This window comes from Cupressus sempervirens, chromosome 9 (assembly GCF_028749045.1).
Source record: "Cupressus sempervirens isolate cs-2001-9-10 chromosome 9, ASM2874904v1, whole genome shotgun sequence".
NCBI classification, from domain to species: domain Eukaryota; kingdom Viridiplantae; phylum Streptophyta; class Pinopsida; order Cupressales; family Cupressaceae; genus Cupressus; species Cupressus sempervirens.
The window spans coordinates 408942392-408963895 of NC_143126.1; the positions used below are offsets into that span (position 1 = coordinate 408942392).

A 21504-nucleotide genomic window follows, 5' to 3' on the forward strand; every position below is an offset into this window, starting at 1 on the left:
ATTGGTCAAAGCGAGTCATAGGTCACCCTATGACCCCCTTTGACCCATATTACCCATTCAAATATGTCCCCAGGGGTCCTAGAACCCATAGGGACATATGTCATCATTTAATGGGTCAAAGGGACCTATGACCCCCTTTGACCTATATTACCCATTCGAATATATCCCTAGGACCCCTAGAGACATATGTCGTCGTTTACCCTATGACCCCCTTTGATGCATATAAATGATTCAGATATGTCCCTCGGGGTCCTAGGACCCGTAGGGACATATATCGTCATTTAATGGGTCAAAAGGGATCATAGGTCACCCTATGACCCCCTTTGACTCATATTAACTTTTGTAATATGTCCCTAGGGCTCCTAGGACCCCTAAGGACATATGTCATCATTTAATGCGTCAAAGGGGGTCAATGGTTGACCTATGACCCCCTTTGTCTCATATATATATTACGTTATTATATATAAATTTATAACATATATATATGTATTACTTTATTATATTTAATGAAAATATTATGTTATTATATATATATATATATATTAATAACATATATATTAATATAATAATATATATAATACATATTATATATTTATATTTAATATATTACATTATTATATATATAATATTATTATACATATTAATATAATAATATATAATACATGTTATATTTAATGAAAATATTACGTTATTATATATATATATGTATTAATAACATACATATTAATATAATAATATATAATACGTATTATATATATATATATATTACGTTATTATATTTAGTAAAAATAAGAATAATATAAATTAATTTATAGATTGTAATAAGATTAACATAATATATTATTATATATTGCTAGATTATATCTTATATCTTTACATTACGTTATTATATATATATATATATATATATATATATATATATATTTAAATACATCTTTACATAGTAATATAAGTGAAAGAATTTAAAAATAATAAGCTATGACGTTTAAACCCAATTTTCCCTCCAAAATGGGTTGGGATTTTAAATTTGCCCACCTCAACATATCGGATATCGGATTTGAAATCGGATATCCGACTTGTAATCGGATATCCGATTTGAAATCGGATATCCGATTAGGCTTGGTATTTACCAAGCCTACCTGGTCAACCCAAAAGACGTGTTTGAAGAGGGTTTTAGTGATACTCAGACTTTTGGTAGCTGTTTGACAATGTTATTTTGATCGAAATTGAATAAAACAAAAAGTGTTTTTTAATATCGCTCTCTAGATTCTATCAATATAATTTTTGTCAAATTTTGAGTTCGATCAGTATTTATTAGTTAATTATCAATGAAGATAATTGTAAAGTGTTGATTGACATATTGCTTGAAAAATAGCTATAACTTTCAAATGGTATAACATTTTTTAAATCTAAAAATTGCGTCACATTCTATACTTCGGCTAGTATAAGAAAAAAAATTAAATTAAATTTGGTAAAATTTTCTATAAGTTAGGGTGATCAGACACGGGACTTTTTTTTTTCCGAAAAAGTTTTGGTAGAAAATTCATAGTTAATTATTTATTTCGAATAAAAATACTCAAAAATATGCGTCACATCTGGGCATGAGTCTACTTTTCATATCTATAATTATATTAAAAAAATATTATGATTTGATTTTGATTAAGGTTGTTAGACATACACCTACTTTTTATTTTCACCCTGAAATTTTTTTAGTACTGCATTAGAATTCAAACTTTTAACCAATTAATTATATTTTTCTCTTGATAAGGCCTGGTAGTTTAGAAACTACATTTAATTTCTTACAGATTATTTTCTTACAACTTTTTGATATAAAGTCCATAACCACTTCAAAATTATGTGTCAAGTTGACATAAACCTGATTTGCTAATTTTTCACTACCACTTAAAGCCATAGTTTGGTACACCATGATCCTGCACAGACCCATATATAATAACGTAATATTATATATATATATATGTGTGTGTGTGTTATTAATATATATTATTATATTAATATGTATGTATATTATTAATATATATGAGTCAAAGGAGATCATAGGTTGACCTGTGACCCCCTTCGACCCATTACATAATAAAATGTGTCCTTAGGGGTCCTAGGACCCCTAGGGACATATTAGAATCGTTCTTATGGGTCGAACGGGGTCATAGGTTGACCTATGACCCCCTTTGACACATTACATGACGACATATTTCCCTAGACCCCTAGGGACATATTAGAATCATTCTTATGGGTCAAAGGGGGTCATAGGTTGACCTATGACCCCCTTCGACCCATTAAATGATGACATATGTCCTTAGGGGTCTGGTGTTAGAATTTGAAAAGATTAATAACCCTGAAAACTAGTGCAAAGAATAAATATCTAAACTATGAATGCAAATGATACAAAATCAAAATAGCATCATAGAGTTAGTCTCCAAGAGAGTAATGCAAATGCTAGAAGAAAAATAGCATTAAGAGGATGCAAATACAAGCAAGGTAGCATGCTTGTATAGGCTAGGAAGAGGGAGGAGGTGGCAACACCAACCAATGAGGAGCAACCATCTATCAGACTAAAGATAGCAAAGTATCTTCTCAAGATAGCTAATGGATGCTCACATGTAGGAAGGTGACACCTCACAACCATTCACCTAATAAGACATGCTTTATTAACCTAAGTGAGATTATTAAAAGTGTAAGAAAAACTTAGCAAAATAGGAAAAATAAAAAACTGCACTAACACCCCCCCATAAGTGAAGCTTAGGTGGATGTAGAAATGGGTCCTGGCAATTCAAGCCTGATGAGGTACCCATGTACATAAAATTCCTCCAAAAGAGAGAGAAAAGAGACTCCTCAAAGAAAAATAGGACTCCAAGTGAGAGGAAGAGGCCCCCTCAAAAGATGAAGCATCCTGCACCCCCAGCAAAGCTTGCAAATTTTGTTCAGTAGATCCACTTACATCGAACAAGTTTTCTTCCCTTAGGAAAAGGGACAAGATCCCAAGTGTGGTTCCTCATCAAGGAACTATAATCTTCCTGCATAGTTGTATCCCACTCAGAAATAAAAAAAGCGTCATGAAAGGACTGTGGATTTGAGGCAGTAGCAATGAAGATATGCAAAGCATCTTGAAATTGTGAATGAGTCTGCTTGGTGTCTGATGGGTCCCCAACCCAATCACCTGCAAACTGCAAGGTCTATCTAGCCCAATGTGGACCAGAAGATGGAGAATCTAGAGGAGAATCATCAACCTGTGAATGATGACTAGGAGAGGAAGGAGGTGAGTCCTCTGAATCACTCTCTGCATCAGAAGTGGAGGTAGAAGACTGCTCAAGTGAATCTGACCCATTAGAATATCTATCATGTATTCCAAGTGACTCCAATGTCAAAGTAGAAGGAAACCTTGTGACCATGCTCTACTGGTTAAGTTGATGCAAGTAGTGGAAGTTAAGATGGCCAAATTTCTCATGCCATAATCTGCTCACATCATTAGAGTGAGTGAGTGAAATAGTCAAAGGAGGATCAGGAACAAAGTGAGAAAACATATAGAGTCATGACTGATGATCTGCTCTCCTAACTACAAGTGTAGAATCATTGTGCAACTCACGTATCTCCACTGAACTAGGAGTGAAATCAACCCGCTTGCTTAAACTTGTATGAGTGATCTAGTATACCGATAGGAGATTAGTTGACAATGAGGGTACACAAGAAACATCATGGAATATGTCATCCCCCACATCAACAAACCCTCTCTCACACACCTCAACAGGAGTGCTATCACCCATCAAAATAGAAGGCATAGTGCATGGCTCCAAGGATGCAAGTTCTTCCTTAGATGAAGCCATGTGGTGTGAAGCACCCGAATCAAGAACCCAAGTGGATGGTGAGGAAGCAACTGCAAAAAGGGCCTTGCCCTTTCCTTTCCCTTTCCTGTTTTCTTTTTCCTTGTTAGACCCTTCATTAGAACTTTGTTTGATAGACTCGGGAACACTGATATTATTCTTCTCAAGAATGTATGTCAAGTGATCAAGTTGTTTCTGCAAACATTTATGTTTATCATGACTAGGTCTTTCACAATAGGCACATTTGACCTTTTCTTTCTTAGGCTTATTGCCCTTAGAAGATGGTGTATCAATAGTTGCTTTTGAAGAAATCGATATTTGATCCTTCTTCTCCTCACTATTATTTTGTTTCTTTTCCTTACTATTGTTGTTAATACTTTGTCCTTGTTGTTCTTTTGTGCCTTGGTTGGAAGCTAAGGCATGTGACTTAGAGGACTTAAGAGTGCCCATCTGGATTAGCTTGTCATGTTCTCGAGTGAGATTGATGGAAAAATCATCTAAAGATGGCATGGTGAAATGAGTACCAAGTGCACCCTTATTAGCATAGAAGGTAGAGACAAACACAGAATATTCTGAACTTAGCTTAGAGAGAATACTAAGAATCAGTTGTTCATCTTTCTTTTCAATTCCACATTGTTTTAACTGCAGCCTTAGTGATTTCAATTTGGTGAAAAAATCTTGGATTGTGTTGAAATTGCCTGGACTCAAACTAATTAATTCATTTTCCAACATATGACCTCTCATTGAATCTTGTGTGCCAAATAGTGTTTCTAACTTTGTCCATACTTCATTTGGTGTATCCAAAGACTCAATGTGAAATAGCAAGTCAAGAGAAACAGACAAACGCAATGTTCCATATGCCTCATCACATTTGTTAAACCACTTAGGCTTATCTTCATCTTTAGCAGGTTCAGTTTCAAGTCCCATAGTTATCCTATTTAATCCAACTTTCCTTAAGTGAATTGTCATGCGTGACTTCCACTCAAAGTAATTGTATGGAGTTAAGATGGGCATATTTGTTTGATCCATGATGAAGAAATGCAGAGAAGAAATGCTAAAAAGAAGAGAACCCAACCACGACAATGCCCCCCCCTTTTTACTCAATCAAAGAAACTCACAAAAAAATATGATTTGTCACTTTATTTTAGTGCATTTACAACTACCACTAGAAAGAAATACTTAGTGGTCTCTATTTCAATGCATTACAAACCCTCATGAAGAGCATATGCTAAAAGTGAAACTTGGACACAATAATCAAGGAAACAAATAGCACCACTGCGATCTACTCGAAAAATCATGCACTTTCAAAAAAAAAATGAGAAAGTTATAATCCTACGAAGTTTCCAAAATGAGAACTATGCACAGTCACAGCTGAGAATCTGCAATTTCTGAAGAATTCATGTATGAAAATCAAAAAACAACTCCACTAGTGGATAGAGCACAAAAAAAAGCCAATTTCATAACAAGAATCATCAAAATCGGAGTCTGTATGAGCAAAAACGAGACATTTGAAAATTGCATTCAAATCTACGAATGCCAACGAAGAGAGGTATGGCTATAGCCTTTAATGCTCGATTCTGCAAAATATACAGCTTGCATGCAAAATCTAAAAGATACCCAGATATTTTTTCGGTGCTACAAACAAAATTAAGAAAGCATTTTTCTTGTTGATGTACAAAAGATGCTACTGTATTGTAAATTAGATGCCTTTAATAGTAAAAAATGGCTCCAAAAATCAAAAAACAACCCTAGCAACCAAAATATGACATGCAAATGCTAGATCAGCTTTCTAAGTCCATCAAAGGCATGCTGGAACTTGCAATACTGATCGAAAACTCCAAATATGCAAGTTGGTTGTCAAATTTGAGATTGAAACCCTAGAGAAAAACTGTTTTTGTCAAAACTTTTCTAATTCTCAGGATCATTCAAAGATGCAAGAGAAGAGCATACTTCATTTTTCAAAAAATTATAATAAAGTTTATTAGCCACCACCCCCCCCCCCCCCCCCCCCCCCCCTTATCTCTCAAATAAGGAAACTAAAATCTACTCTTGCACATAGAAAAGCTTTGATACCATGTTAGAATTTGAAAAGATTAATAACCAAGAAAACTAGTGCAAATAATAAATATCTAAACTATGAATGCAAATGATACAAAATCAAAATAGCATCATAGAGTTAGTCTCCAAAAGAGTAATGCAAATGCTAGAAGCAAAATAGCATTAAGAGGATGCAAAAACAAGAGATGCAAATACAAACCAGGTAGCATGCTTATATAGGCTAGAAAGAGGGAGGAGGTGGCAACACCAACCAATGAGGAGCGACCATCTACCAGACTAAAGATAGCAAAGTATCTTCCCAAGATAGCTAATGGATGCTCACATGTAGGAAGGTGACACCTCACAACCATTCACCTAATAAGACATGCTTTATTAACCTAAGCAAGATTATTAAAAGTGTAAGGAAAACCTAGCAAAATAGGAAAAATGAAAAAACTACACTAACATCTAGGACCCCTAAGGACATATTAGAATCATTCTTATGGGACAAAGGGGGGTCATAGATCAACCTATGACCCCCTTCGGCCCATTAAATGATGACATATGTCCCTAGGGGTCTTAGAACCCCTAGGGACATATTAGAATCATTCATATGGGTCAAAGGGTGTCATAAGTTGACCTATGGCCCCCTTCGACCCATTACATGATGACATATGTCCTTAGTGGTCCTAGCACCCCTAGGGACATATTAGAATCATTCATATGGGTCGAAGGGGGTCATAGGTTGACTTATGATCCTCTTTGACCCATTACATAACGACACATGTCCCTAGGGGTCCTAAGACCCCTAGGGACATATTAGAATTATTCTTATGGGTTGAAGGGGGTCATAGGTCACTTCGACACATTATATGATGACATATGTCCCTAGGGGTCTTGGGACCCCTAGGGACATATTAGAATCATTCATATAGGTCAAAGGGGGTCATAGGTTGACTTATGACCCCATTTGACCCATTACATGAAGACATATGTCCTTAGGGGTTCTAGGACCCCTAAGAACATATTAGAATCATTCATATGGGTCAAAAGGGGTTATAGGGTGACCTATGACCCCCTTCGACCCATTAAATGATGACATATGTCCCTAGGAGTCCTAGGACTCGCAGGGACATATTAGAATTGTTCATATGGGTCAAAGGGGCTCATAGGTTGTCCTATGACCCCCTTCACCCCATTAAATGACAACATATGTTCATATGGGTCAAAGGGTGTCATAGGTTGACCTATGACCTATTACCCCCTTTGACCCATTACATGATGACATATGTCTCTAGGACCCCTAGGGACATATGAGAATCGTTCTTATGGGTCAAAGGGGATCATAGGTTGACCTATGACCCCCTTCGACACATTACATGATGACATATGTCCCTAGGGGTCCTAGGATCCCTAAGGACATATTAGAATCGTTCATATGGGTCGAAGGGGGTAATAGGTTAACCTATGATCCCCTTCGACCCATTAAATGATGACATATCAACCCGCTTCGACCCATATGAACGATTCTAATATGTCCCCAGGGGTCCTAGGACCCCTAGGGACATATCAGATGTGTTCATATAGGTCAAAGGGGGTAATAGGTTGACCTATGACCCCCCTTTGACCCATTACATAACGACATATGTCCCTAGGACCCCTAAGGACATATGAGAATTGTTCTTATGGGTCAAAGGGGGTCATAGGTTGACCTATGACCCCCTTTGACGCATTACATGATGACATATGTCCCTAGGGGTCCTAGGATGCCTAAGAAAATATTAGAATTGTTCTTATGGGTCAAAGGTGCTTCGACCCATTACATGATGACATATGTCCCTAGTGGTCCTCGGAACCCTAAAGACATATTAGAATCATTCTTATGTGTCTAAGGGAGTCAGAGGTTGACCTATCACCCCCTTTGACCCATTACATGATGACATATGTCCCTAGGGGTCCTAGAACCCCTAAGGACATATTTGAATGCTTCTTATGGGTCAAAGGGGGTCATAGGTTGACCTATGACCCCTTTTGACCCATTACATGACGACATATGTTGAAAGGGGTCCTAGAACCCCTAGGGACATATTAGAATCATTCTTATGGGTCAAAGGGGATCATAGGTTAACCTGTGACCCCCTTTGACCCTTAACATGACGACATATGTCCCTAGGGGTCCTGGGACCCCTAGCGACATATTAGAATTGTTCTTATGGGTCAAATGGGTTCATAGGGTGACCTATGACAACCTTTGACCCATTATATGATGACATATGTCCCTAGGGGTCCTAGGACCCCTAGGGACATATTAGAATCATTCTTATGGGTCAAAGAGAGTCATAGGTCAACCTATCATCCCCTTCGACCCATTACATGACGACATATGTCCTTAGGGGTCATAGGACACCTAGGGACATATTAGAATTGTTCATATGGGCCAAAGGGGGTCATAGGTTTAGCTATGACCCTCCTCGACCCATTAAATGACGACATATGTCACTAGGGGTCCTAGGACCCCTATAGGCATATTAGAATTGTTCATATGAGTCAAAAAGGGTCATAGGCTGACACATAAGAATGATTTTAAGATGTCCCTAGGGGTCCTAGGACCCTTAGGGACATATGTTGTCATTTAATGGGTCAAACACAGTCATACGTCAACCTATGACCCCTTTTGACCTATATGAAACATTCTAATATGTCCTTAGGGGTCATGTAATGTGTCAAAGGTGGTCATAAGTCAACCTATGACTCCCTTTGACCCATACAAATGATTCTAATATGTCCGTAGGGGTCCTAGGACCCCTAAGAACATATTTCATTATTTAATGGGTCGAAGGGGATCATAGGTCTACCTATGACCCCCTTTGACCCATATGAACAATTCTAATATGTCCATATGTCGTCATGTAATAGGTCGAAGGGGGTCATAGGTCAACATATGACCCCCTTTGACCCATATGAATGATTCTAATATGTCCTTAGGGGTCCTAGGACCCCTAGGGACATATGTCATCATGTAATGGGTCATGAATGATTCTAAGATGTCTCTAGGGGTCCTAGGACCCCTAGGGACATATGTTGTCATGTAGGACCCCTAGGGACATATGTCATCATGTAATGGGTCATGAACGATTCTAAGATGTCCCTAGGGGTCCTAGGACCCCTAGGGACATATGTCATCATGTAATGGGTCGAAAGGGGTCATAGGTCAACCTATGACCCCCTTTGACCCATGAGAACAATTTTAATATGTCTGTAGGGGTCCTAGGACCCCTAGGGACATATGTCATTATTTAATGGGTCGAAGGGGGTCATAGGTCAACCTATGAGCCCCTTTGACCCATATGAACGAATCTAATATGAGGACCCCTAGGGACATATGTCATCATGTAATATGTCAAAGGGGGTCATAGGTCAACCTATGACCCCCTTTGACCTATAAGAATGATTTTAATATGTCTCTAGGGGTCCTAAGACCCCTAGGGAGATATGTCATCATTTAATGAGTCAAAGGGTGTCATAGGTCAACCTATGACCCCCTTTGACCCATATCAAGTATTCTAATATGTCCCTAGGGGTCTTAGGATCCCTATGGACATATGTCGTCGGGTAATGGGTCAAAAGGGGTCATAGGTCACCCTATGACCCCCTTTGACACATTAAAAAGATTCTAATATGTCCCTACGGGTCTTAAGATGCCTAGGGACATATGTCATCAGGTAATGGGTCGAAGGGGGTCATGGGTCATCCTATGACCCCCTTTGACCTATAAGAATGATTCTAATATGTCCTTAGGGGTCATAGGACCCCTAGGGGCATATGTCATCATTTATTGGGTTGAAGGGGGTCATAGGTCAACTTATGAGCCCCTTTGATCCATAAGAACGATTCTAATATGTCCCTAGGTGTCTTATGACCCATAGGCACATGATGTCATCATTTAGTGGGTCAAAGGGGGTCATTTTTCAACCTATGACTCCCTCTAACCCATATGAACGATTCTAATATGTCCCTAGGGATCCTAGGACCCCTAGGGACATATGTCATCATGTAATGGGTTAAACGGGGTCATAGGTCAACCTATGACCCCCTTTGACCCATATGAATGATTCTAATATGTCCCTAGGGATCCTAGGACTCCTGGCGACATATGTCATCATGTAATGGGTCAAAGGGGGTCGTAGGTCAACCTAGGACCCCCTTTTACCCATATGAGTGATTCTAATATGCCCCTAGGAGTCCTAGGACCCCTAGGAATATATGCCATCATTTAATGGGTTGAAGGGGGTCATAGGTCAACCTATGACCCCCTTTGACCCATATGAAGCATTCTAATATGTCCATAGAGGTCCTAGGACCCCTAGGGACATATGTCATCATGTAATGGGTTAGAGGGAGTTAAAGGTCAACCTATGACCCCCTTTGACCCATAAGAATGATTCTAATATGTCCTTAGGGGTCTTAGGACCCCTAGGTACATATGTCATCTTTTAATGGGTCGAAGGGGGTCATAGGTCAATCTATGACACCCTTTGACCCATATGAACCATTCTAATATGTCCCTAGGGGTCCTAGGACCCCTATGGACATATGTCATCATGTAATGTGTCGAAGTGGGTCATAAGTCAACTTATGACCCCCTTTAACCCATAAGAATGATTCTAATATGTCTCTAGGGGTTCCTAGGGGTCCTCGGACCCCTAGGGAGATATGTCATCATGTAATTTGTGTAAGGGGGTTATAGGTTACCCTATGAGCCCCTTTGACCCATAAGAATGATTCTAATATGTCCCTAGGTGTCTTAGGACCCCTAGGCACATATTTCATTATTTATTGGGTCAAAGGGGGTCATAGGTCAACCTATAACCCCCTTTGACCCATATGATCCATTCTAATATGTCCCTAGGGGTCCTAGGACCCCAAGGGACATATGTCATCATGTAATGTGTCGAAGGGGGTCATAGTTCACCCTATGATCCCGTTCAAACCATATGAAAGATTCTAATATGTCCCTAGGAGTCTTAGGATGCTTAGGGACATATGTCATCATAGAATGTGTCGAAGGGGGTCATATGTCACCCTAAGATCCCCTTCGACCCATATGAATGATTCTAACATGTCCCTAGGGGTCTCAGGACCCCTAAGGACATATGTCATCGTGGAATGTGTCGAAGGTGGTCATAGGTCACCCTATGACCCTCTTCAACCCATATGAATGATTCTAATATGTCCCTAGGGGTACATATGTCGTCTTGTAATATGTCAAAAGGGTTCATAGGTCATCCTGTGACCCCCTTCAACCCATATAAACTATTCTAATATGTCCCTAGGGGTCCTAGGATCCCTTAGGGACATATGTCATCATGAAATGTGTCGAAAGGGGTCATAGGTCATCTTGTGAGCCCTTTCGACCTATATAAACAACTTCAATAGAAAAAATATAGTAAAATTTATATATATATATATATATATATATATATATATATATATATATATATATATATATATATATATATATATAATATTTTTAGATTATAATAATAATAATATAAGTCATAATATTAATAATATATTATAGATTATAATTTACATATGATAATAATAATAATATATTATAGATTATAATTTATATATGATAATAATAATAATATGTATTAATAACATATATATAATATATTACGTTATTATATTTAATAAAAATATAGTAAAAATAATAACAATATATTATAATTATTATATATATTATCTTTATAGATAATAATAATAATAACATAATATATTATTATATATTAATAGATAATATATTATATCTTTATGTTACGTTATTATTATATATATATAATATTATATAATATATAGATTATATATTAATTTATATATAATAGTTATGTTGTTATATTATATATTTATAGATTATATATTATATCTTTACATATTTCATAACTCAAATTAGTTGTATCACTTACAAATTCATTTTTCCCTCTAATTTTTGTGCCTTTTCCCTCCAATTTTTATGCCGCCAGTATCGGATATCGGATCTCATATCGGATATCCGATCTCAAATCGGATATCCGATAAGGTTGTGCCTTACTTCCAAGTTTGGTACCTAGATAGGTGAAAAAAAGTCAAAGCGAATTTTGAAGCGCTTTTAGACGTGTTCAAACTCTATTTTTTTCACATCGCCACTTTTTGGCACACCATGATCCTGCACATACCCTCAACCCACATCCTATGCCTTCATCAAGTCATTTATAGTAAAGAAAAGGGCTTGGGTTATTCATGGGGACCCAACTTAAGGTGTAGAAAAATGATGTCATCAAAGCTTTCAAACATTGAACATAAAGTATCATGACATTCAAAAGCTATAGAGCATACAACTTTCAAGAGAACTTGTAAAAATATGAAGTGCCATACTCTATGTTTTAACATAGATATATGTGATAATATAGTAATAAGATATATGTTAGCATTATTCAATTAAACCCCTTTGGAAAAAAAATTTAGAAGTCATTGGGCCTTATATTAGGGATGGCTTGTCTTGAATCTATCTTGGATCATGCTTCTAGGTTCACAACCATTTGGATAATCATCACTTGAGTTGTGATTTTTTCTCTGTCTCGAGTATCATGTTCTTGTATGATTTTGGACCTATTAGTAAATTGTGATCTTGTAATAGAAATTTATGGCATGCAAATCTTAGTAGAGTGTATAGCTATGTTGTTGGATCATGTATATACCTAAATGCCAATTCATTGGTTCTTGTACAACTTATGTGCTTTGTTCCTTATGATTTTCAACTAGACAAATTTGTAAATATAATCTATTCTCAAGCTTACTTGCATCTCATGATGCCTATAAATTGTAATGCAATGTAACCTTGGAAAGGCAACTAGAAATTATTATGGATATATATCACTAGAGTTGGATCTAAGGTCTCTAACCAAAGATTGTAAATATGAAGGCCTACTGTAGCCTGGCATATATGAAGGCATGTATGTTGCCAACTATTTTTCTTTAGATTTCAAGTTGAATGAAAGAAAATATGACATTGTTCTATCAATCTCTTATTTTTTAAATTTTTTGTGTTTACTCTTATGGCATGCTTGGATAGATCTCTTTGAGGTCCATCCACTCATGACTACACGACTCTTGATGTAAGGTATGAAATCAAGCTTGTTGGCATGTCTCTTATTTGTAGAAGTTCTTTGCTTGATGGGGTAAGGCTCTTGTTAAGAATTATTTTCTTCATGTTATGTGGATGCTTGGATCTTCTTTTATTATCTAGCATATCATTTGGAAAGGAGTAATTGAATCTCTCAAGATGTGTTGTTGGTAGCTCAACCCCTATGGTGGAAAATTCTTTATTCTTTGAGAGAAACTATTTTGGCAAAATGTGATTTTTCAGAGGCTATAGGTCCCAGTGATATTATTCTTTATAATTATCTCCATATTCCTCCTTCACAATGCTATCTCATAAGAAGTTGATACAAACACCCTCTTTGAAAGACAAATAGGGTGGGGAGATGGAATTGTCCTTCGTAGGGCATTAGTCTTCTCATGGAAATCCAAGTCCTTTGGGTATTGGTGGAGCTGGTAGAAGCATTTTAAAACTCAATGTAAAATTTGTCTATATATTATAAGTTTTAAGGCTCATCTTTTAATTTGATTTGCAAGTTGTAGTGCATCTTTTGACTAACAACATTCAAAGTTTAGTTGGAAATTAGCTTTGGTGGTTAAACACATGCTTAATTTATGTGCTTCTTTGGTTTATGCTTCTTTCATTCATATCCTTAGGGATGAAAAGGAGTTGCAAATGATCTCTAGCCAAGTGGGTTTTTGTTCACAAGCAAAATTAAAATTTTGTGGATAAGGGTCAATTAACTCGGAGTTTGTCTCAACAATTAGACCACTTAGTGTATCTTGATTGGGTTGTTTGACTTGTGTGTTATGTATGTCTTCTTTTTTATATAAATTTTAATCCCTCTTTTATTTCAAAAAGACTAAAAAATCTTTTTTAACATCTTTTAAGTAGTTTCATTTTAGATTACATATAATTTTATTTTTCTCTCAAAACAAATTAAGACATGTTCATTCGTAAAGATTAGGGTGACTCGACATTAAGTTCAATAAAAATCTTTCAACTTCGCTAATAAATTTAAAGCGTGAGGGGCATCCACGCTATCAAAATCACCTAGGACACAATTCTGTTTTATGATGTTGGAACTTTGCACTCAGCAAGACTTCATCCTCCCCACTGAGCATTTTGTGAGCCTTCACCACTAGACCAAAAGCCCATTGAAGCCTGCGTGATTATTTCACTATTGTACTCTAATATTTTAATTTTAAATAAATGATCGGAACTAGAGGAGTTCCTATTCGATCAGCTCTAAAAATATCACATGAGATTGAGATATGAGATTGAGCAGTGCGAGGGACCTGTGAGCTAACTCTTAAGAAATCTATGAGTAGGTAACGCTTTTGTTTCAGAGCCCACACGCAGCTCATTCAATCGTGATGACAGATCACTCTCTCTTTACAGCATTCAAAAAACTGCCTTTAATAAATACAGCAACCAACAACAAACCACTGAATTTCAATAACTACAGAAGGTAGCCGTTTTTTGGCAGCAGAAAATAACATAGGATTCCCCTGGCAAGGTGGGTCATCGCCAGGGTGTTTGTAGACTGGTTGCTTAGAAATAATACCGTTTGTATGCTCTTTACTGCACTTCTTTCTTTAAATACCGCTAGCCATCTTCTCCATTGCACTCAAAGGAGTTGTCTAGTTTGCTCATTTTACAGTTTGAATCATTTGGAGCTCTCTTTAAGAAATTGCTCTTTTTTTAAATCATTCTGAAATTTTGTCAAAATGGGTGTGAGAATAGTGAAGTCTTTGGCTGGACTTATGTTGTTGCTGAATTTCTGCATGTACGTGACCGTTGCTGGAATCGCTGGATGGGCACTCAACAAGGCCATTGACCATCATTATGTCACTGGTAAACAGAGATATTTCTTAACAGGTTTTTGGCGATTTTTAGTATATTCTCTACCATATGATCTGAAATCTGAAATTGATTGTATATATTGCTTCTTGTTTTGTTGGGCAGGACCCAGAAGCAGCATGCCAGTGGGCTTCTCTTTTTCACCATTGTTTTTCCCCATGGGGAATGAAGCCACTGGTTTTATGGTGATCTTCTCTCTGATAGCTGGAGTTGTGGGAGCATCTTCATGTCTTTCAGGGCTCCACCATCTGAGAGTGTGGACGGCAGAGAGCTTGGCTTCAAGTGCTTCTTCTGCCACAACAGCTTGGGCTCTTACACTTCTTGCCATGGGGTAACTAATATTTAACATATCTCATTCAAATCGGGAAGGGATTCTTTCAAAATGATCTATTTGTTAAGAACTTTCAATAGTAGCTGCAACTAAAAGTAGTTTCTTGTTTTTTTGTTTAATGCTGATCATAAGTATGTAACCAAACTTGCAGGTTGACATGCAAGGAGATCCATTTACATGGCAGAAGCCCAAAGCTGGTATTGATTTTTCTTTAGTTAGAATGTTTTTTATATGTCTCGACTACATTTATTTTGTATATATTGCAAACATACTTGATTGACAAGCTCTTCCCTCTTCGAGTATTCAAAAGCAGAGAGTTTCTGGTTTTTTTAATATGTGTTATGAATATGGTCTGTGCAGATCGCTTTGGAGGCCCTCATCATAATTCTGTCTGCAACAGAATTGTTTTACATGATGGTCATCCATGTTGGATTCTTCGCTGGAAATTACTTTTACTGTGGAGAGAAAGAGAAAGATGTTGGCACAACTACTGCTGAGACTGTAAAAGAAAAGACGCTTCCAGCTTAGAAAATGCATTTCAATGTGGGTAGAGTGTTTGGCCGAGCTTGTTTTTAAAAGCTTTTAATGCCTTTGATTGTAAGATTGTGTACAAGGCAGTTTTGATTACTTACCTTTATCCATAAGGCAGTTTTGTTCCAAGATTTTTTTAATTCAAATTGCGATCTATGAGATGCAATATTTGTCTGAAGTGTATTTGGAAAGTACAGTTTACACAAATTGGATCGGCTCCATTCGACAAAAAGATTTAAATGGGTGTGATAATATATAATAAGTTTGTCTGGGTGTCATAAATCATTCTAGATGTTTGTAAGAATATATTATTTTGAAGGATTTAGATTTTTTTTGGATTCATTTATATCGTATATAATTCAATTCTGCATCCACAAATTCAACTCTATACATTTTAAATTTACAATTCTAAATAGCCACTACATCCTAACTATTATACCATTTTGAAAAAATTGTACGTTAAGTCAAGTATAAAAGGACATTGTCCATGATCTTTTTTTATTAGGCTATCCATGAAAGCATAGCAAGTTTCCTCCTAAATTGCCTAACATTCTAACCCTAGTTACACTTTTGTTCCAAGTTCCAAAATCAGCCTCATCTGAGATAGTCCTTAATATATTCATAGAATAGTGTATTCTAAAACACTATCAATTGGTAGATTGATAGTACGATTGAAAGAGAGGAGGAGAGGGCTTTGCAACTAAGCATCCATAGAGCCCTAATTACTCTCCTCTACATGAGGCTTTAATGGTCTCAGCTTTGCCCAAGGCTACAAAGGTCAATCACCTTAAACACTTGATCCCCATTGCATTTAAGTCCAACTATAATGTTATCACTTCCTCATTTTCAAACAACACCCAATTTGCTCTGCATGATCAAGTTGCCACTTGTCATCATGGAAAACAAGGAAATGAGGCAGGAGACCAAGCCAACAAAGAACAAACCGTCTCATTCAAGCGAGTGTTGTAAGGCATTTATCTCATCCCATCAAACACCAAGTTCATCAAGGACGTCTCAATCATCATCACTCAACCCGCCCAAGCAAGAGTTGGAGGTAAGGACTCAAATTTACCCTCATTTTTAAATAAGCCTAGTGACCAGATGAGAGTAGAGCTAGATAAAGAGAAAAATAGGTTTAAGGACATTGTCATCTTCTTTGCTGCTATAGACTCGCTCAAATTATCGTTAATAAATTTCCTTAATGACTAATTTTAGAGTGTGGGGACATAATTTACTAGGGCATCATTTCTCATTTTATCGTGTGTTGCAAAGGGGCTTGTTTATTTTGATTTTTGGTAACCAAAGCTCCCACAAAGTAATAGTAGAAAATAAATTTCAAAAAGTTGGCAATGTCAAAATTAGGGCTTTTGTGTGGTTGGTTGACTCTATTAACAATGAAATTATGGCTCTAGCCAGCCCTATATGGATAACAGTTAGTAATTTGTCACCCTTTGTTTAAAACTTCATCCTACAACTGCTCGAACCAATTGGTATTCCTTAAAATTGATCACTCAAATACTTTAATTCTCAATGTAGATGTAAAAGTTTTCATTTCTATTTACCCTAGAAAGAAAGCCCCACATAAAATTTTCTTAGACATTAGAGAGCCACCCATTTCTTTTCCTATTACCTACATGGGTGGTCTAAATGCCTACAATTTGTGCAAAAGAGAAGGATATAGGAGGAAGACATGCACTCTTCTTGCTAAAAAATCTCATCTTTAGGTGGAGTCAGCTCCCCCAAAGCTCTTGTCTAAAATAAAATCCGTTATTGTACCTTCTCACCTAGAACCCAAGCAAATTTCTCTCAACCCCAAGGTGTCGTAACAAATGAAGGACTCTAAAAAATATTCAAGCATCCCTTGATAAGTTGAAAGATCAGCTTGTCAAACCACTACTTGGCCCTAAGGTGTTTGACTCATCATCAACTTTGGAAAGTCTAACATCTCTCCCAAATATCAAGCCAATTGGTTTTGGGCTTGCTTCCAAATCCCTTTGTAATTCTCGATCTCTTAATGCCCATCAGCTATCCCTCTTAACCTCTCAATGCCTAGTAGCTAGCCCTGCAGACCTTGAAAGAAAGAGCTAAGAAAGCTTGCAGTGTCACATTCCCCACCTATTTTGAAATACTTCTCTATTCCAATCTAAGGTAGAGAAGAGGTTGCCTCTCCTATTCTAATTGCCACCTAGAAGAATGGTGTTGCAGAGGCTGAGGAAGTGAGTCCCTACGAGGCTCCCATAATTCATACTCTAGACTTCCTTAGTAAGGAAGAAAGGCTCCATAACTACTTTTTCATTGTCATCCCTATTGTCTCTATTATATCTGGCCAGGTCAAGGAAGGGGAAATTACTAATAAAACCCAACAAGATATTCAATCTCCCTCCCAACCCAATTGGGGGGGGGGGGGAGGTTGGTAATTACAATGGAGAGGAGGTGTAGCTTGTTGTCCTTCTAGAACATGGAATAGGGGAGAGTTCCAAAATTGATAGTTAAGTGGAATATGACACATTTATCTTCAATCCAAAAAAGAAAAAGGAGAAAAGGAAACCCAAAAAGAACGATCCTCTCATATTGGATAATGGAAAAGTGTCAAGGAGAAAGAGAGGTAGATTCCCTCTAGTCAATGGAAACACTAAACCCTACAAAGTGGCTAGAACTAAAATGCATGACTACTTCAAGGGGTTTCCAACCCCCTTCGATAGTGATAAGTAAGATTGCACATGGAGAAGTTGAAACTTGCATCTTGGAATGTTAGAAGTCTTGAGTCCTCGGATAGGAAATGCATTCTTAAGTGATTCATAAGCTAGACTCAAGACATTGATATCATTCTGCTTCAAGAAGTTAAAGCTAAATTGGCTTTGCATTGGAGATTGCCCTAAAATGTATCTAGAAGGATGCTACAACATTCTCTACCAAGCACCCTAAAGGAAACATAGGCACCTCTATCCTAGTAGGACCCTAATGGAAAAAAATATTAGTCAATGGGGGAACTCCCCTTATAATAGATCTTCCTAGGTTTCTTTCAAATTAGATAGTTTTGAATTTGGAATATGTTCCATTTATGCCCCTAATGATTATCAAGATAGAATTAAGTTGCGGAAATGGTTATTTTCTTTACCTTATATTCCATGGATTTTGGTTGGTGATTTCAATATGATGGAGAAATCTCAAGATAAAGAAGGTGGATTAATTTTTGAATGGAAAAGTAATGAGCAATTCTTTTGGAATAGAATGTTAAACAAGTTCAATCTTATTGATCCTCTTGTTGAATTAAGGCATCAATCTAAATGTATTTGGTTCACCTGGTCAAATTTTTCAAAAGGAGACAAAAAAATATACTCCACACTAGACATAGTCTACTTTAATAAGGAGTTGTGTCGAACCCTCTGATGATAATCATGTAAGAGTTATTCCCTATTCTCTTTCAGGCCATTATCCCATCCTCATTGAACTTCTCAAACTTGGTCATGTTAATCCTCATGTCTAATACCCTAAATCCTTTTCTCTCAATGCCTCTCTCTTGGAAGCTTAAGATATCTTGGAAGTTGTTAAAATTGTCCATTGGTATAACTCCTCTGTCTGTCTTCATAAAGATCCTATAAGTGGATTCAAACTATCAATTCATGACAAATTTTTTATAAAACTACTGTAAAAAGAAAGATAAAAACAGTAGGGCTTTGGAACCGTCTCTTATTAATTCCTTGTAGATAGTCGAGGCAATAGTTGATAACCAACCATTTAATCCTCATGATATCTATGTTGGTGGACAAGAATTCCATGCCCTGATTCCTGAAGTCATAAGGATAGTTCTTTCATTTATTCCAAACTCTTTACTAGATGTTTTGATGTGGGTGTATCTTGGGACAAACAAGGATATCTCGTATTTAAAAAAAATTGTGATAGTTAGTTTGTTAAGATTCTCAATCTATTAAGTTGTAATTTGCTCATGTAATAAGCTTTGAACTAGAAGGTTCAAAATCTTAAAAAGAGGGGAGAATGATGAAGATATCGCTTAACTCCATTATTTTAATAATCAAGACTTTCCAACACTAGCCAAATAACTCTAATAGAATGACTTTATGTCCATTTTTAAAAATAGAATGATTTTAATTAGAATCTAATATAAATAACCTAGTAATCATATATGTATATAATATATTATAATTTTATATCTAATTTTAAAAAATTGAAACTGATTGCTCATTACACTTGCCCACTATTAGCATTATAACCAAACCTCGTCACATGATTATTTCACTATTAAACTCTATTTTTAAATTAATTACCAGTAACCAAACGAATACCTAAACTATCATAGAGCCCACAGCCAGCTCATTCAATGGTGATTACAGATCACTCCCTCCTCAAAGCATTTAAAAACCAACCAACAATAAACAGTTGTACTCCCATTATCAATGAACTTCAATCACAAAAGTCAGCCATTTTTTGGCAGCAAAAAAGAATATATTATTCCTCTGTCAAAGTGGGTCATCGCCAGGGCACCGGCTATGGTGCAACTTATTTGCACCGTCCGACTGCCCAAACTCTGCCCAACTCTGTCGCTGCCCCAACGCTGTGAATGTACCGCTTCAGTGAATTGAAAATTTGCATTACGCGAGGCACGGCATGTCAGGTCCGCCCAGAGGGAATGCAAGGAACGATGCCATATTCTCCTGCCATATTCTCCCGCCTTATCCTCTACCTACCATCATTAATGTCAATGGTGCCAATTTTCTTTCAGCCCATTCTATAAATCGAGAATTTCACTCAAGAAATGTTTACAGGAAGTATGAAAGTAGAACGCCACCTTCTTGAGAACAATATAGCTCAGAACGCCTTTGATGCCATTGTTGAGGTGAAGAAAGCTATGGAGCGTGTGTGCTCATTGCGTCTTGTGTTGATATTATCGCCATGGTAGCAAAGAGATTAGAATGGTGGAGTTAGAATGTAGAGTTTTAGAATAGTTATTTTTTAATTTTATAGTTTAAGAGGACTTTTAATTCTGAGCAAGTCTGAAATGTAATATATTTGTTTCATTTTGTTGTCTGTTTGTTGGGTTGCTGTTACATTTGCTGACAACATATATTGCATAGGCTGTGACAATTTCATTGCATTGGACGACTTGCAAGCGGGCAAGACACTTCTCCAAATTTAACACAGACTTTTGAAATAATAAACGACATTTTGGTAGCTCACAAATATCCCATCTCGCAGGTAAATTTATTATAATTAATTTAAGCTATTTAAATTAGTATTTTGATTTATTTCACATTCTTATATATTTTTAAATAGTAGATTTTTAATATTAGTAGTTTTTTTCCATTTTAGTTAAATTTCTATATTTTCTTAAAGTGTAGATTTTTAATATTAGTAGTTTTTTCATTTTAGTGAAATTTTAATATTATCCTTAAATTGTTTTAATAAATATCATTGTGTATCAACCCTACATATTGTTGTTCATGTATATCATACCCTACATATTGCTATAACTCTTGTATTTCTTTTTATGTTTATTAAAGTTTGAATTCTATTATTTAATATTATAGTATTTTATTTGAGATAAATTTTTAAAATTATTGTTATAGAATGAGTTGGATGTTAGATTTGACATTTTGCAATTAATATTTAATTATATATTAACAAATTCTCATACAAAAAACAAATAGATGGTTATATTTTTATTCGCTTTAATATTATATTTTATAAATTAGAGAAAAAAATCAAAGTAATACTCATTTTGGTAAATATTGTTAAAACTAATAATA

At 36.2% G+C, this 21504-nt stretch overlaps 1 protein-coding gene across 1 annotated transcript; it reads left to right on the top strand.

The window, feature by feature from the left end:
- The first annotated feature begins 14657 nt into the window (after positions 1–14657).
- LOC149539006 (membrane protein PM19L-like) lies at positions 14658–15971 on the top strand. The gene is made up of 4 exons (XM_089799040.1): positions 14658–14871; positions 14983–15208; positions 15360–15405; positions 15569–15971. Exons 1-4 carry the CDS (start codon positions 14745–14747, stop codon positions 15734–15736), a joined length of 567 nt encoding a protein of 188 aa, XP_089655166.1. The 5' UTR covers positions 14658–14744; the 3' UTR covers positions 15737–15971.
- Positions 15972–21504: the final 5533 nt, after the last annotated feature.

Bases quoted from the DNA above. Each gene is read 5' to 3' on its own strand.
- LOC149539006 (XM_089799040.1), top strand. From the start codon at position 14,745: ATGGGTGTGAGAATAGTGAAGTCTTTGGCTGGACTTATGTTGTTGCTG. The intron at 15,209-15,359 runs GTAACTAATATT...CCAAACTTGCAG, and splicing joins CTTACACTTCTTGCCATGGG to GTTGACATGCAAGGAGATCC. The intron at 15,406-15,568 runs GTATTGATTTTT...TGGTCTGTGCAG, and splicing joins ATGGCAGAAGCCCAAAGCTG to ATCGCTTTGGAGGCCCTCAT.